Source organism: Lepidothrix coronata, unplaced genomic scaffold (genome assembly GCF_001604755.1).
Source record: "Lepidothrix coronata isolate B3197 unplaced genomic scaffold, Lepidothrix_coronata-1.0 Scaffold192, whole genome shotgun sequence".
Lineage (NCBI taxonomy): Eukaryota > Metazoa > Chordata > Aves > Passeriformes > Pipridae > Lepidothrix > Lepidothrix coronata.
The window spans coordinates 955,433-971,858 of record NW_016690372.1 but is presented as its reverse complement, the minus strand read 5'-3'; the positions used below and the strand labels follow the sequence as shown (position 1 = coordinate 971,858).

The window sequence follows — 16,426 nt, the reverse complement described above, 5'->3', positions numbered from 1 at the left end:
AGAATACTGATGTGGGGAAAATCACACACCATTAGACATGACTTAATAACTGACAGAGATGATACTGTGTGCGTTATATCCGAGGATTTGAAGAGGCATGACCTTCTTCACAGTAATAGTTTTACAACCATTTGCATGGCATGCATTCACTAATCTCTAGTCAAAACATTTATTATCTGGTAAAGCCCTGCAAATAAGGCTGCTGTTTCTAAGCCCTTATTCTTAATGTATAAGATCCAGGTTACACGGCACATATTTTCTAAACTGTTCAATACCATAACACTATCACTTTAGTCCAGAGAAGACCACAATGAGCCTTAAAACAGGAAACTCCCCTGTTTCACAGGGTTTCCTATCTTTGCAGGGTTGTCTGATGTGTGTAACAGGGTCTATTTCAGTTCCTGATGGCATTATCACCATTTTGCTGCATTACCATAAAGCACAGGAAATAAGCTATTACCCACCACACTCCTCCCAAACGTTATCACAGAGAATCATGCGCTCACAAAACAGCATTAACTGTGAGAATTAGAGTCCATTTAAACTGCAGCTGTTCCTTCATTCCTAAATAGGTTCTTAGATCAAAACTTCTCTCTGGTCTCATTATTGAATGTCCCTTTCAACTGTAAGAAGGAAAAGATCACTTTAAAAATTTTATGTTTTACAGATAACACTCCTTCCTTGTATTATAACAACCAGGTAACATTAAAATGAAGAATTTTTCAAAAAATACAGTGAACATTTTAGCTTTCAAATGTATGAGTTGAAATTTTGCCTTCAAACCATCTCTGACAAAATAAATGAACCTGTAATTTTGATTTTCTATTTGTAGGTTAGCTTATTTTCAGAATCTCAAGCTTAAATTATTTCAGGGAAAGACGTTCTATTTATTTTTAACTATAAATCTAAATCTGCATTTAACTCTGTTAAATGCAAAACCTAAATCCTAGACCTAATACACACGCTGGTGTTCTTTTCAGCTCTCAACTCATGCCCTAGAAAAGCCCAAAACCCCACAACTCTATATTCTGCTATTATCAAAGAAAACACTGCTTATTATGTTCCATTTCCCTCTCTGCTTTTTTGCCTCTTTGTTACTGTCCACTGGAAGGACTCCAATCTGCAGGGAAAAAAACACTCTCAAATCTAAACTGAAAAACCTAAATGCCAGGAAAAGGCACAATGTCTCTTTAAGATAGTCAACAGTAAATTAACTTGCCCATAACAGTGCAATAATTAGCTGTTAGTAGCTTATTAAAAGGATGGCAAAGGCCAAGCTGCCATCTGGGATCTCCAGTTTCTTGTGATTGTTATTATGTCAAGATGTGCAACTTGCATTAGCTTTCATGTCACTGTGCTTGCCCTTACTTTACATGTAAATTTTAATGAAAAATACAGCACTTTAAAAATCAGATGTCCGTCAGAAGTGCTATTAGCCTGCCTTTTACAAAGCATGTGTCCTGTTTTGCTACCTCTGCATCTCTACACAACATTGAATGCCTCAAATGAAGAAAACAGAGGAAGGAAAAAAAAGCCTTTCAATGATATCAATTAAATACTCTCTTTGGGCAGAGTGAAACCTGAGCCTCACTGAAAACAGAAGACTACAATACAGCCTAAGATGACAGTATTTTAGCTCCTGTTTACACACAAGGCAACCACAATGCCTTTAACTCTCACAGGAATCATTCTTCTTAATGAAAATGAAAGCCAGCAAAGAATCAGCTGTTTATTCACACTTCAGGAAGATACCGTTTTAAAATAAGGTAAAAAGAAAACATATAAGAAAAAACTAGTTACCTACAAACTACAAAATATTTAACACACTATTAAATATCTTATGCATGCAGATTATTTGTAAACACACATGCTCATATGCACAAACAGAAAATAATTTACCAGAAATGTCCTATTTAATGTCTCATATGTTTGACTTCATAAATATATAACAAAGAGGTATAAAAAGAAGAATAAGACATCTATTCCTTTGCATTAGCTGATATTGAACATTTAAGTGACTTCATTCCCCAACGTTCAGAAAATGTCATCACCTCTGGAATAAAACAAAATAGGATGAACACCTTGCAGAAACGTCCCCAATATCTTACATTTGAAATTCATCAACTATCAATTATCCCAAATTAGACTTCTATGAATTACATTAAAATATTTACTTCTTCCCTAAATAAAATAAGAAACCAGCATCAAAAATTTACCTACAAAAACATTTCAGAAGGATGATATCTTCATTCAAGGAGTATTGATTTTATCAAACAAGTTTTGCAGATTCGGTATTTGCTAACCATAAAATAAAATGCTTGATTTTTTTAAACAGTCATTAAGAGTCAAGTTAAAACTAAAAGTCACCATCCTTACAACAATGCAGGATTTTTTTCCCACTAAAGGAAAACAAACCCACTACCACACATATTTTACTCCTTTCCTTAATACTTTTAAATGTAGAAAACAAAACTATATAATATTCACATTTAAAACCCAAATACTAAGACACTTTACAGGGCAAAGCAGAGCTTAAAAACCACTGCCAAGGCTGGCAAGATGAACATAGTGTTGTTTTTCCCCTTGTATAATTAGACATTTATAGAGCACAAATGATTGAATTTGTTAGTGATGCTTGACTTCAACATTTGCATAAACTCTTGGCCATTCAGATGGACTTATTTACATAGAACCATTTAGGTTGTAAAAGACCTTTAGGGTCATCGAGTCCAGCCATTAACCCAGCATAAGCACCACATCTACACGTCTTTTAAACTTCTCCAGGATTGGTGAGTCAAACAAGTCCCTGCGCAGCCTGTTCCAATGTTGATAACTTTGTCCATAAAGAAACTTTTCCTAATATCCAATCTAAACCTCCCCTGGTGCAACCTGAGGCTATTTCCCATCATTCTATCACTTGTTCCCTGGGAGAAGAGTCTGACTCCCAGTTTGCTATAACCTCCTTTCAGGCAGTTATAGAGAGTGATAAGGTCTCCCCTGAGCCGCCTTCTCTCCAGGCTAAGCAACCCCAGCTCTCTCAGACACTCCTCCTAAGACTTGTGCTCCAGACCACTCACCAGCTTTGTTGTCCTTTTCTGGAAACACTCCAGCACCTCAATGTCTTTCTTGTAGCGGGGGGGGGGGGTCCCAGAACTGGACACAGCACTTGTGGTGCAGCCTCACCAGTGCCAAGTACAGAGGGATGATCCTTTCCCTAGTCCCGCTGGCGATACTATTTCTGAAGCAAGTCAATACAAATCCTAATGGTTGTACTGGTGAAAAAGAACTTGAAATTATTTTCCAGATCAGTAAGGTCCAGTCATTTCCTTCTATTCAAGCTCACAAATCCTATTTCATTTTTTCTGTGCCATTACCTTCAGATCAATATTATTGAACAATTTCAAAAAATAAGAACCTCACACTGCTCTCTGAGAGCAATGCTAAACTTTCCAAGAGTTAAAAAATCTACTTGAGCAGGTAGGACCAAGGGAGATAATCTGATCTTGTAAGGCTGATTATTACACAGGGACATTGGCGGTAGCCTTTGTTCTAAACGACATGCACTTAAAAATGTCCCACCCCTGAAATATGTGAGTAGTCTTTCATTTCTCTCTGAGAATGAAGAAAAGACCTTCTTCATACTGAAAATGAGTGTGCCACTGTACAGTTTTTCACACCAAGCACAGCTGCTGATGGAAGGAAGGACCCACATGCCTTAGAGAAGAATCAGCAGTCTGCAGACTGCATGGCTGCTACAGAAGTGTCCTGTGCACATCCAGAAACCAGCCATACCTCACTGTCATTCTCTGCGTCAGAGAAGACATTTAGGACTTTTCAGTTCTTTGGGTTCTTGGTTCACTGGATTCAATGTGAACTTTGCTATTGCCTTCAAGAAGACAAAGGATTTCATTTACCAAAAATAGCAAATTCCCATTAGGAATACTGACAATTTTAAACAGGGACATGAATCTCAAAAAAAATCAGATCCAAATCAAGAGTGATGGTAAAACAAAACCCACTGCATACATAAGACAACCGTGAAAGGTAGCAAAAAGCCAAATAATCATTTCCTTAACAAAGGGTTATAAAAGAACAAATTATATGGAAGAACATGACTACACATTAACTCTAGTTCAACAGCAAATTAGAGTTGGATATTTATGATTTTCTTTGGTGTCATTTACTTGTAGGGGAGTGTTAGAGAAATAAACATAATACAATTGTTCCTTAATTGTCAATACTTCTCCAGAAGAGAAGTTGTATTCAGCAATTCATGCCAAACTAAATAGAAGTCCTCCCTGCTCATCACACATTTACCTCACCTCCACAACCAGTTCTATACATCAAATAAAAACACAAACAATGCATATGCACTCAGTTTGTTTAAATGCAAGTGGTATCTCAACTATTCCAGCCATTACCCCAGTACACCTACAATTCATCTTACTGAACTTATTAAAAAAAAATTAAAATCTCCTGGACGTTTTAAAAATATAGATGCTTTCCTACAATGAAAACAACTAATGAAACACTTGTTTCAAATGATGAATGCAAGCTTACATACTTGCACATAGTAATATGTTGAGAAGAGGTTTTATGAAATCAAATACATTATATCCAAAATTAAATCAAATGCATCACATGCTTTGGCTCCATATGTGGCATGAGACAGAGTTGTTGCCAGTTTTTACTAAAAACTACAAGAATGCCAAAAAAATATGAACCTTCCATGCAATCATTAAGAGGTCTGGTACCACCTTCTCTGTGAGCTGAAGGCCATGCGTGAGTTCGAAATTACAGTTTGAGCCCTCTGAAAGCAATGCCATTTTTCACGCAGAGTGATGGTTCTCTGATGAAGTCACTCAGTATAACTAGAGTTAAAAACTACACACAGCTGAGAAGTGAAATGATATTTTCACTCAACAATATGATACATTAAGTTTCAGTACATTTGAATTAATTGTGAACTATATATTATAATCCTCATGCCTACCAGCTCAGTTAGGAGTTCTGCCTTGGAAAAGACTTTTAGCTTAGTCCTACATAGGCTGGCCTGCAGCACAAATGCCACCCAAGAAAAGAAGGGAGCAACATGAGCGAATACCACACTACACAAAGACTTGTCCTGATCTACAAAGACCCTTAAATCACACTAAGCCATACATCAGCTAACTGAATTATTGGCAGCTGTGTTGAGGTACAGTTACATTTTGTATGGTGTGCTTAGAAGCATTAGGTTCTCATATTTTTTACAGTGCATATATCTGATTATTATGTTCTGATGTTCACCTATTGCTAAGAAGATACCTCTGAATATCTCCCAAATTCATAGTTGCACAATTGGTCATTTCATTCCCCAATATCTTATTAGCATGGACACAACCAACATCCTCCAACATGTTCAAACCATGCTGATCAATAGATCAATTCTTCAGCAATGTATTCGTTGTGTAAGCCTCAGCATAACAAAACCTTTTAATCTTTCTATCTCATTGAAAAATAGGACCAAAAAAAAAGATTTTTCTCAAGCCATGCTTATAATTTATCAATTAATCTTCACCCCTCCTTCCAGTCGAACTGGAGACCCACAGCAGGTTTGAAGCATTTTGTCTTTTTGACAGTTTGATTAGGGATGGATGACTGCCCTCTGCATGCCTAAGACAGGTGTGAAGAAGAGCAAGTTCGAGCCCCAGAACAGCTTGCATGCCCTGTGCTGTACTGAGCTGCAAAGGAAATGCACCTCTCTGTTTAGCAGTGCTGATCACTTCTGTTTCCTCTGCAGCTTTTCGGAACTCAATTTCTCTTTGCAAAACACTTTGCACTAAGAGAAAGGATGGGAAGCAGATCTGGAGGGAGAAACGATAGCTGAAAAGACCTCGAAGGGTGGTGGACAAGCCCAGGTTCTGCTTCCACCAACGCCAGTGCCAAAATTAGCAGTAGTGGCATCACTCCAGTGCAAGAGTCAGCATTATCAGCTCACTGGCCTCTGGCTCTGTCTTTGACTGAACTGACAGTCCCTTTGCACCCCAGCATCACCAGCTACAGACAGCCTGACATTGAGCCACCCATACTTAGTGTGAACAGGGAGAAAAATAACATCTCTTAAGAAGGCCTCAAAGCATTCATCTTAATACATATTTCCTCCATAATTCAATACAAAAGATTGTTAAGAGACTTAAAAATAAAAGCATTAATTTCCAATATGAAACACATTCATAGAAATACAGTTTGTCCATTAAAAAACATTGTACAAGCAATGAAGTCTTAGAAAGAATGCAATCTCTACCTTTACTTCTACCTACAGACAGGAAGATGCGCGTCCAGTTAAGAGGAGGAACAAGAAGGGTATCCATCATGGAGAAGGCAAAAGAGAAGAGAAGGAGAAAGCATAAAAAACCAGAAAAACATGTCACTGGCCATACTTAGAAAAACAAGGAAATGAGCATATTTACGTAGCAGCCAAACCCAGCAAAATACAATGTAAAAGGAAATACAAGACATACCACAACTAAAGCACAAAGCAAAGCTTAAACCACCAACAGTACAACCAGCAGTGGCTTGGTTAAGCCCTTTGGCTTTGATTTTCTACTGAGAAATGCAAACTGTGATATGCCTCAGTCCACATCAAATTCAAAACAGCAAGGGAAACAACAGAATAGTATAGAAAAAAAATAAATCTTATGGTTATATATTTGCTAAACATATCTCACCTACCAGAGCAAATATATGTTGACATTGCATATTTAATCACACATATATATTTACATATTTTATATCTATCATATTTTTATAGAGAGTAAATATTTATCAAAAAGCACTATCTGTGAGTTTGTTAGCAAGAAAAGAGAAGCCATTGTTCCCCAATGTGTCACAGATAAACAAGGGTGGCTAAAGGTGCCAAAAGCCAATAGTTTTCACATTTTTTTGCCAGACAAGGGAGTATAGAAAGTACTGATGATCATACAGGCCTGGATAGGTCATGCAAGTCTTCATGAGCCAGCTGGGTTGCAACTTTTAATTTAAATGGACAAGTGCAACTGTTTATATAATCCAGTGCTAAATCACAGACTACTACAAAGAAATGTTCAGTGTTACTGAGAATGAAAGTGGCCATCAAAGTTCACTGTCCTGATCACTTCCAACATACCTTCCTCTGTTAACAGCTTGCCATACTCAACCGCATCCTGAGTAACTAGGATACGCTGAAGGGACCTCTCTGCTGGATGCTCCCTCAGCTGGTGTTACCTCTCAGTCATGTGACCGGTTGAACAGTCAGTGGTGATAGAGAAGGAGCTCAGTGCTTCCCGGAGTTTAGCCAAATGCTCCACATGCCAAACACTGTGGTCTTGACATGCACCCATAAAAAGCCCAGTTTTCCTACCTTTCCTACAACACAGAGATGTTAAGCACTACAGAAACTGATAAGTGAGCCCCAACTTCACCTCTGATGGTTTCCTAACCTTTCATGACCTCAGAACAGACTTGACCAACAGAATAAAAACTGATTATGTCCTAAGCCTCTCTACATTTCTTTGAGATACACAGAAACTATTTCTCTTTTATTCAAGCACCTAATTACTCTTGAGCCTTCACATGAACTATGTTCTATCTTATTAACTCATTGGAGTGTCTAACCTCAGATATGCGCTTACTTAACAGCAAAAAAAACCCAAAACTTTTGTGTACATCTAGTCTAGGAAAGCCTCATCAGGCTTTAGAGTCAAAACTCACATTGTCTCCCCACAGACAAACAATTGGTCTGGTCTTTCTAATGCACCACATGCACACACCTTGCATTAAGTCTTTAATCGTTTCACTTCTGCATTCACAAGACTAGAAGGCATCAGTAGTGCTGCTAACTTCTGTGTACCCATGTCAGCACTGCCTCTGGCACTGTCAGAGGAAAACAGAATCACACCTCACTTCAGCTGTCTTCACCAGCTTCTTACTCCACACCCTCGTAGTGCAAAATGGGAGTAATGATCCCATCATGTCACCATCAATAGATCTGTAACTCACTGCAAGCTGAGATATTAAAATGTGATCTCTGATCTGGGCCTAGATCCCATTTGTAGCCCATTCTGGAGTTAGCCCTGTTGTTCTTCTAAACCATTTTGTTCTGTGCGCATTTGAGTATTTTAAATTGCAGACACAGGACAACCGGCCATTATATGCAATTTTCCTCAGGATTCATAATGAGTTAGGATCATGCCATGAGGGCGATTAACATACTTTTTGTAATAATTGCACTCTTGAAAATGAAGACCAGCACTGAGGTCTACATTTAGTAGGCAGAAGTGGGAGTCATTACAGCTGGCACAAGAAGAAATAAATGGCAAGATAAAATAACTGGTGGGCTGCATGGAAGGGGGAAGCATACCCCTTTTCTGTCCATGGAATCATTTCATGCTCCCTCCTGGGTCCCTGAGTCCCAGGCTGATCAGCAGCCTTGGCTCATGGGACAAAGAGGCAAAAATGCAAATGGCTTGACTGGCACTCAGTAGGCTTAGTTGTTTTTGTTATGCAAAGCCCAGCTCAGAAAAGTAACAGAGACAAAGCTCTTTCATGATCAGTGACTGAAACAAAGAAAAAGTCAAAGGACTTACCTTGTTCACCCATCATCAGGTGTGAGAGGCCTTTGAGAGAGAGAGAGAGAGAGAGGGGAAGTAAGAGAAAAAGAAAACTGGAAAAGAAGCAGCAATATCCATGCACACTGGTCGCAGTCCAATACCTGTCAGGATTGGAGCTCACATACTTGAATTAGATCAAGTATGGGTGTAGCACACAGGACACAAACATTTACAGGTGCTGCTTTCCACACTGAGCAGGAAAGCATCTGTTGCAGGCAGAAAAAACCTGCTGGTCCTTGCAGAACTGTGTTTGAGGTTCAGCATATCCCTTGGAGGGCAACTCCAGAGGCACTGCACACCAGTACAGCTAAATGGGCTACAAAAGCCAAGGTCTGCAATGAGAGTCTGCAAGGGAGCATTTGCTTCTCTGAAGAGATACAGAAATAACTTCTCCTTAGCTGAAGACTTTAAATTCAAGGGTGCACTGGTCAGTAAAAGGGAGGCCATGATCACACCACATCTGCTCCAGATGAAACATCTTGGCTAAGTGCATACACATACACACAGCTATCCTCATTCTTGAATGTGTGCCTTCATAATGTATTTTTAGGAGTCTGTCAAGATTGCTCACACTTACTAATTAGACACCAGTACACCAGACATAGTAAGGACTAAAAAAATTACCAGTAACCTGTTAAATACACCTCCGTTCCCTTTCTGGGAAGATGTGCAGACTCACTTTCCTAGGGCAGTGTGTTACTTTATGGCTCTTCAGCTAAAGCTACTCTTTGGTTTCATAACTGCCCTCAGTAGTGACAGTCACTGTCAGCTCTGTAGACAAAGTTATAGTGTTTACTTGGGCTGCTCCAGTCTTTTGGTTTGATAATTCTTTCTGGCACAAACCTTGTTTGTTTTAATTAAAATCCATTTCTAGGCCAAATTTTCAAATATGTTTACTGTACAATTTTTTTTATACAAACATTGTTTAGGTACTATTGTACATATATTCATGCCCAAGCCATTAAGCATTAAGTGACCCATCAGTCAATATTGTGATACAAGATATCACAGATCTAATATAACAAAAATCAAGTCCTTCCCACTCAAGCCATAAGTGACCCCTTTTGTACTCGGTTCCCTAACCAACTTCCCTGAGCTTGATTACTTCTCCATATCTCTTGTCTCTCATAGCACTTAGTATGGCAGGGGTTTTGATAGATGCACACACAACACACACACACCATATCTTAAGTCAGTTTTTTAATCAAACAAGGCTGTGACTTTTTAATTTCACAGAGGCTGAAAGGTCAAATGAATTTATTACAAGGAGAATTTTCAACAAGCAGCATGCTGAGTTTGAATTTGTTTATTTCTCTCTCTTTTATATTTTTCCTTTATGTTGGCTGAAGAAATCTAAAATCCAGATCATCCTAAGAATATGTTCACCCACAGAGAACTCCAAGCCAGATAAGGGGATTAATAATTGTACAGTCTAAGGAATGCAAATATCTTAATGTTCTTGAAGATTATTGTGGATTTAGAAAAATAATCAGAAACACAACATAGGTTTAGATTTTTTTAGCTCTTTTAGCTATAAATAAACATAGCAGATTTGATACTGTAGGACACTTCTGGTTTAATTTGGAAGATATAATTCAGTGAATTTGTATCTCTATTTATGGCCACTAACCCCATCATTCTTGATAGGCAAATCTTAAGTCTGACCAAATGGACACTTGAAAGGCATTGTAAAAGGCAAGAAGACAAAAGTATAATTGTTAGGACCTATAACACACAGAGACCCTGTAGCAATGGCATAAAAAGAGAAAAGGCTAGAAGGTGTCACTATGGTATGTAGCTGAAGCTGGCTGAACAGGGAGAGAACATTAGATCTGAAGCAGAGATAGGGGTCCTCAGCCCTTGTAGACCGTGGGAAAGGAAAGTCATCCCTAAGAGGCCCAGCACCAACAGATGCAGCTGCTGGAGCTGGCAGGGGTTTTGTCCCCTTGAACACGGATGAAGAGAAACCTCCAGAGAAGGTTCAAAGCAAGAGTCTGCATTAAACATCCTGAATCACACCATAAGAAGATCCCTTCTCTCTCCACCAGTCACAGAGCAGCTATAAAAAGCCTCAAAATGTCAGGAATGTCAACACCCCTTTTTGTCCTTTATCCCCAGAAGGCCAGTGCTGTGTGCCCTATCTGTCAGGTACATCAGCCAGATGCAGCCCCAAGCCTTTTGCCTGCAGTTAAGGAGTGAGTGCAATCCCCAAATACACCCACTACTGTGGTCCCTGGTTTAGCCTTGGTTCAAATGCCTTCGAAGGAAGTGTCCTTAAGAAATGTTCTGACACTTCTTCATAAATTGGAAATACAATAGCAGCTGTGGTGTTGTATGTACCTCTTGATCTTCCAGTCCCAACTGGACAATGAAAGCAGGGAGATAAATGAAAAACAGTGCACTCCCCCTCAATGCTACTTTTTCCTTTTTAAAATGTGAAGAAAAAGGAGGGTAGATTTGGAGATGGAGCAAAAAATCAATATTATATCTTAAATTGTTCATCAACGCAGATCCTTATTTTAACAAAGAGAACATCCACAGAATTCCAGATTCATTATTAGATAGAATAATAATATAACATTATGAAATAACATATCAGCTTTTCTCATCTGAAAATTTTCCTCCCTTGCAATTCAAAGTAGGAGTGAAAATAAGTGTGTTTATCTCCAACAAAATGTCATTAACCAAAACCTTCAACCACTGAGATATAAAATCTGTGACATTTGCAGCATGTGTAACAAAGGCCTCAAATTAGTCAGAGTAAAATGAACATAGAAAACATGAACTGACATACTTGTCTCATCTTTACATCAGCTTCAAGACATGACAAATGCAAGAGTTGAATTGTGTGCATTGTTCAGACCTGCAAACTTGACCAGACGTTGCCAGAATAGTGGGGACATGTATCATCATGCTATTTGGGCATCAGTCATAAAGACCAGCAAAGTTTTCAGCAGGCTCAGGATGCTAGATGAACTCATCAGGTCCCAAAGCATGTTATTTACATATTCTACCACTGTTTGTGCCAATAGTCATCCCATTTCAGAGGAATCCTATAAGAAAACCTGAGTTTCCACCTAAATCCAGGAAAACATACCTTCCCTTTAATCTTAGATTTGTTCAACAAGAAACCCTGATTATAGCCTCAGAGCTGCAAACCCAGACAGTGTAGAACTAGGAAAATGTTTACACAAATCTGCATGAACTCAAATGGTCAAGGGATTGCAAGCTTCTAAACCAATCTAGTCATCCTTATAATGATTTACTGGCTGGGCACAACTGCTGCCCAACAAAAATGGTGGGTAGCAAGTGCTCTGAAAAAGGAAAGCCTCAGAATAAAATACTTATCTGTCTGTAAAGAAATTTTATGTCAAAGTCAAGAATCTGGTGATTTTCTATTCATGAACTTCAAATATGCGTCACAGTAAGGACAATCCATGGCTTCAGAAGAAGACTCTCAACAGGTTTTTTAGATGATGATAAGCATCTGCTTGTGCTCAGCCTCTGGAGCCCCAGCTTCTTAAGACATTTGGCAGTAATGTGAAGCAAAATTGGCCTGCTTCTTCAGAACACCAATTTTTTATTAAAATATGTCCATTGCTGAGGACAGACAGACATATAAACTCTGGTCTCTGGCCATGATTTATGCCTGTCACAACGGATTTTTCCTATTTAGGTCTGGGAGTTTTTTTAATATTTCTTTAACCTACTACCAAATCAGTATTATTTTCTTAAAAGTTATTACTAATCTCCCTTGATCTCGAAGTAACATTTCAAAGAACTACTTTTTTAAAAAAAATTCGTGAACCATCTGCTTTCTATATCAAAATAGTAAAATCAAGCTCTAATTGTACAAAGTATCAAGGGCCAACACTGGATCTTACAAACCCAGAAGGAAATTTTTAAAAGTGGCTTCAGAGTTTAATGATACGAAAGAGCAATGTAGTTAAACAGCAGTCTTCATCTTTAAGGAATTGCTAGGGGCAATTTCCAGTGTGGAGGAGAAATTGAGGGAAACCTTGGAGGCAGTTTGAAGCCTATTTACCCCCCCCATTTTGATACTTAGGACTTAAAATGGAAAATAAAAGGTGGGGATATCACAAAACACAGCTGAGAGTGACAAGGGATTGCAGTAACAAAGGAAGATGGACTCCTTCATCTAGTTAATTACAGCTTGTCCCGTACTACTGGGCCATGCTCTGGGGGTGTGCCTGTGTGTGGGTGTGCATGCACTGCTCGATTGCTCCGTTAAGGCAGGCAGCCTCAGTATTTCCCTTTTAATGATGCTGCCAGATGATTAGCCCAAAAGCTCTTAATGAATGGGAAAAGAGACTGTCAGGCAGCAGCAGCAACCCAGATCTCCCCTGGGGCAAGCTTGCCCATAGAGCATCCTTTTTCTTGGTATCAAGCTCCATGACCCATTCAGACAATAACAGGGCCAGCTGCAATATATGTCTGAGATAGGACATAAGGCCCTCTAGTCCAGCATATACACAACAATCCTTTATGGCAAAGCTGAAGAAAGAAATCACGCAAACCAGGGATTCTTACAGAAATAAAATGACATCCACTACAAAGAAGAGCACTGTGATGAGTAATGGAGTCTGTTGTTTTCACCTTCTTTACGAACTTCAAAAAACTAGCAATTCCTTAACAAATAGGCCTTTCTTTACTCTGAGCCTCATGCTCCAGCTCCATCAACAGTTTCCTTTTCTAGTTCACGAGGAAAGCTGACAAGCACCCTGTCTTCCACGTGGTCGCTCATAAAATAGCCATCTTGAGGCTTTCTAAAACCCAAAGTCCAAGGAAAATTCCCTAAGAAGCCCCAGGTACCTAAAAAAAAAGGGCATTCCAGCAGGGCCAAAGGATAGGACTCAGAGGAAGGAGCAAAACCCTTGTCTTGAGAGATGTAAAGAATGGATAAAGAGGAAAAATCATTCTGCAGCCCTGTTAAGACTTTTTACCTGTTAGACAGGTCAGCTTTGCCAAGAGGGTGACCTGATTCCTTGGCTACTCACATACATGGTGCCTTTTTTTTCCAAGCCGGGCAAAGAAGTAGCACAGGCTGGGGAGCGGTCAGTTTTCTTTGATTCAACCGTGACATGCACAACAGCCAAGGGGCTGCTCTCAGGCCCCAGCAGTGAGGCCAGTCGGGAGTGCAGTTTTGTTATTGTAGCCGCAGGCCCACTTCCAATCCAATTACACACAACAGCTGTGCTAGCTCCTCTTTTCCATCCCTTTCCTTCCTCTCCTATATAATTCCAGGATAGGTTTTGTCATTATCAGTGGCAGTGAGTTAGGGTGAGTAGCATCTTCTCTGAGTGATCAAAGGAATAAGAGCATGAGGTAGAAGTCAAAGAGAAAGTTGTTTACCCCACTGTCTATGGAAGCAATAGTGATTGAACAACACTATCCCCTTTCACCCCAGGCAGAAACAGTATTCTGACACTGCATGTGGCATACTCCTAGAAGTATTCACACGGGGAGGGCTACAAACATGATGGTGTTTGAAAGCATGAAAGCAAACATGCAAGTGCTCACATAGATGGCCGTGAGTACAGGAGAATGTGTGCAGGTAGCAAGACCTGAGGGTGAATGCATTTTATGGCTGATCCATAAGAAGATGCATATCACTGCAAATCAGAGCACCTGATCAAGGAGGTGCACAAGTTGGGGAAAGAACTGTTAGGCATGGAATAGAATTCTTCAGCTTAAAAAAGACATATCTGACTATATATGTGATAGTGGGAAAATCCCCATTAAGACAGAGCAGGTGAACAGGAAATATCCTTTTCCCAGTTTGTGGGGAACACAAGGAGTAGGAGTCACTGAATTAAATTCTCAAGTAACAGGTGTAAAAACAGCTGAAATAAAGTATTTTCCACATTTCAATGATTAAACAATGGGACTTGTCATCACAGAATACAGTGGAGTTGAAAATTTTAAGTGGATTAGGAAAAACAAAGAGTGGACAGATCCACAGAAAATATGTTAATCGATGACTATAGAACACCACAAACTGGATGCAGTATCAGGTCAGAAAGTCCTTAAATTGGTAACTACCAGAAAGCACAAATGGATCTATTCTAACATAGTTTCTTCATCTTCCTCCAAAAGCATCTACTTTCATAAAAAGACACTTCTGGGACAGAGGAAATCTTTCTCTGACCCCAGTGATCACTACTACTGCCACATTGTTGCAAACAGGTGTGCATGGAACTGAAAAACATTCACATTTCAGTGCAAAAAAATCCAATTAGGGGACAATACCTGTGAAAAGGGCATGCAAGAATGAAAATAATGGTGGCACGTATGAAGAAGAGCCTAAGCCTGTACATACTGGTTTCAAACACCTGATGAATGGCACTAAAGATACAGCATAGATGGATTCCTATTCTGATCTAGTACCTTCTGCAAATAGGAAACTTCAGATGGGTTGAAACCCATCATTTTCATGCCCAGAAAGCAGAGTTTTTCTTTAAAGAAGCAGAAGCCAGCATACAGGTACTGCTTAAATGACCCTATGACGTGGAATTAGGGAAACCAAGTAAAACAGCAGCCCTGAGATGAAGAAGGAAAAGAAGCCTTTAAAGATGGAGTTTAAAAGATTAAAGAGCTGTATCCAAAATGTGCTAGTGCTTGTGCTTTCAAGGATCTCTGTATCTTTATGAAAGAGTTGCTCAGGCAAACAAGGACTAATTTTTCCTCAGGGAACTACCTAGCTAATGTCTACTGGGTTGTGCCCATTCACTTACATGCAAACTCTAGTCAGCAGCAAAATCATGACATCAAAATTACCAGAACTTTATCTCTTAGCCTCCTCCCCATAAACATCTAAGATCTCTCCAACAGTGGAAATAAGCATAGGATGAATAGGAAGAGCACTATTTAAACTTTGACACCCTCCAGGTATGAGTAACAGCCATCATAATATCAAGAACCCATAATTTGTTCTTTCTCCTGCATATATTCTTCCACTAAAAAAAATATCTAAGTGAGACAGGAGCATATAACTTGCTCCTTGATCTACTGGTCTTTTCCCAACTATTTACCTTTCAGAAGCTACACCACTGGTAAAGAATACAAGGAGCAAAGAAAGGAGCAGATATTGTACAGAGGTGACAGAGGCATCCATTCTAGTCTGTGCTGCACACCACTTCGCAGCCAAGGCACTTAACCTCTGTATTAAGGCTCTTAACCTCCACAGTGTTCAACCCAAGCACTCTAAGCATGTTGTGAAGGTGGGGTGAGACTGTAGCTATAACTCCAAAGGGAAAACTGAAGTACTGAAAGGAGAAGTTATTTCTCCTCTACATGACACAGCGAGTCAGTGACCCAGCTGAGTGCAGACAGCAACAATCCCAACTCCAGAGCACTGCTTACAATGTGATGTTGTTATTTCATGACTGGGTATATAACATGTGCAGGACAGGTGAGTTAACATCTAACAAATTTCTTTCATTTGTGAAATAAGCCAGATGGGATCAAGTTGGCTCTTTAAACAAGCATAGCACGTGAGCCCCTGTTGCTAGAGCACTCTTCTTCACAAGCAGAGACCTCACATCCAGGAAAGGCTCATGCCACATAGTTCCATTTACTTAGAACAAAACCAACTTCTTTGCACCTTGCAGAAACTGCACTCAGCAGAACCCTGTGGTCCCCACTGCTGCCAGCCCCAGTCTATTCACAGCTACCTCATCTTACCGGGGAATTAGTTCTAACCAGTCTGTTCAACAATAATGAATACTTAGTTAATCAGCGGGCTCTTTACGGCCCTTCTGCTGCCTGTAGTAGTT

At 39.5% G+C, this 16,426-nt stretch overlaps 1 protein-coding gene across 8 annotated transcripts in view; it reads right to left on the bottom strand.

The window, feature by feature from the left end:
• The window catches only part of LOC108505488 (neurexin-3), a 915,200-nt gene that overhangs the window by 788,358 nt on the left and 110,416 nt on the right, over positions 1 to 16,426 (bottom strand). For 7 of the 8 annotated variants that reach the window (XM_017831536.1, XM_017831535.1, XM_017831537.1 and 4 more), the window contains 2 exons: positions 8,607 to 8,636; positions 6,287 to 6,298 (listed from right to left, as the gene is read on the bottom strand). The exons of the other annotated variant lie outside the window; for it this stretch is intronic. In XM_017831536.1, the coding sequence (XP_017687025.1) occupies positions 6,287 to 6,298; positions 8,607 to 8,636 (42 nt within the window). The remainder of the gene's footprint in view (positions 1 to 6,286; positions 6,299 to 8,606; positions 8,637 to 16,426) is intronic. 8 annotated transcript variants of the gene reach the window in all.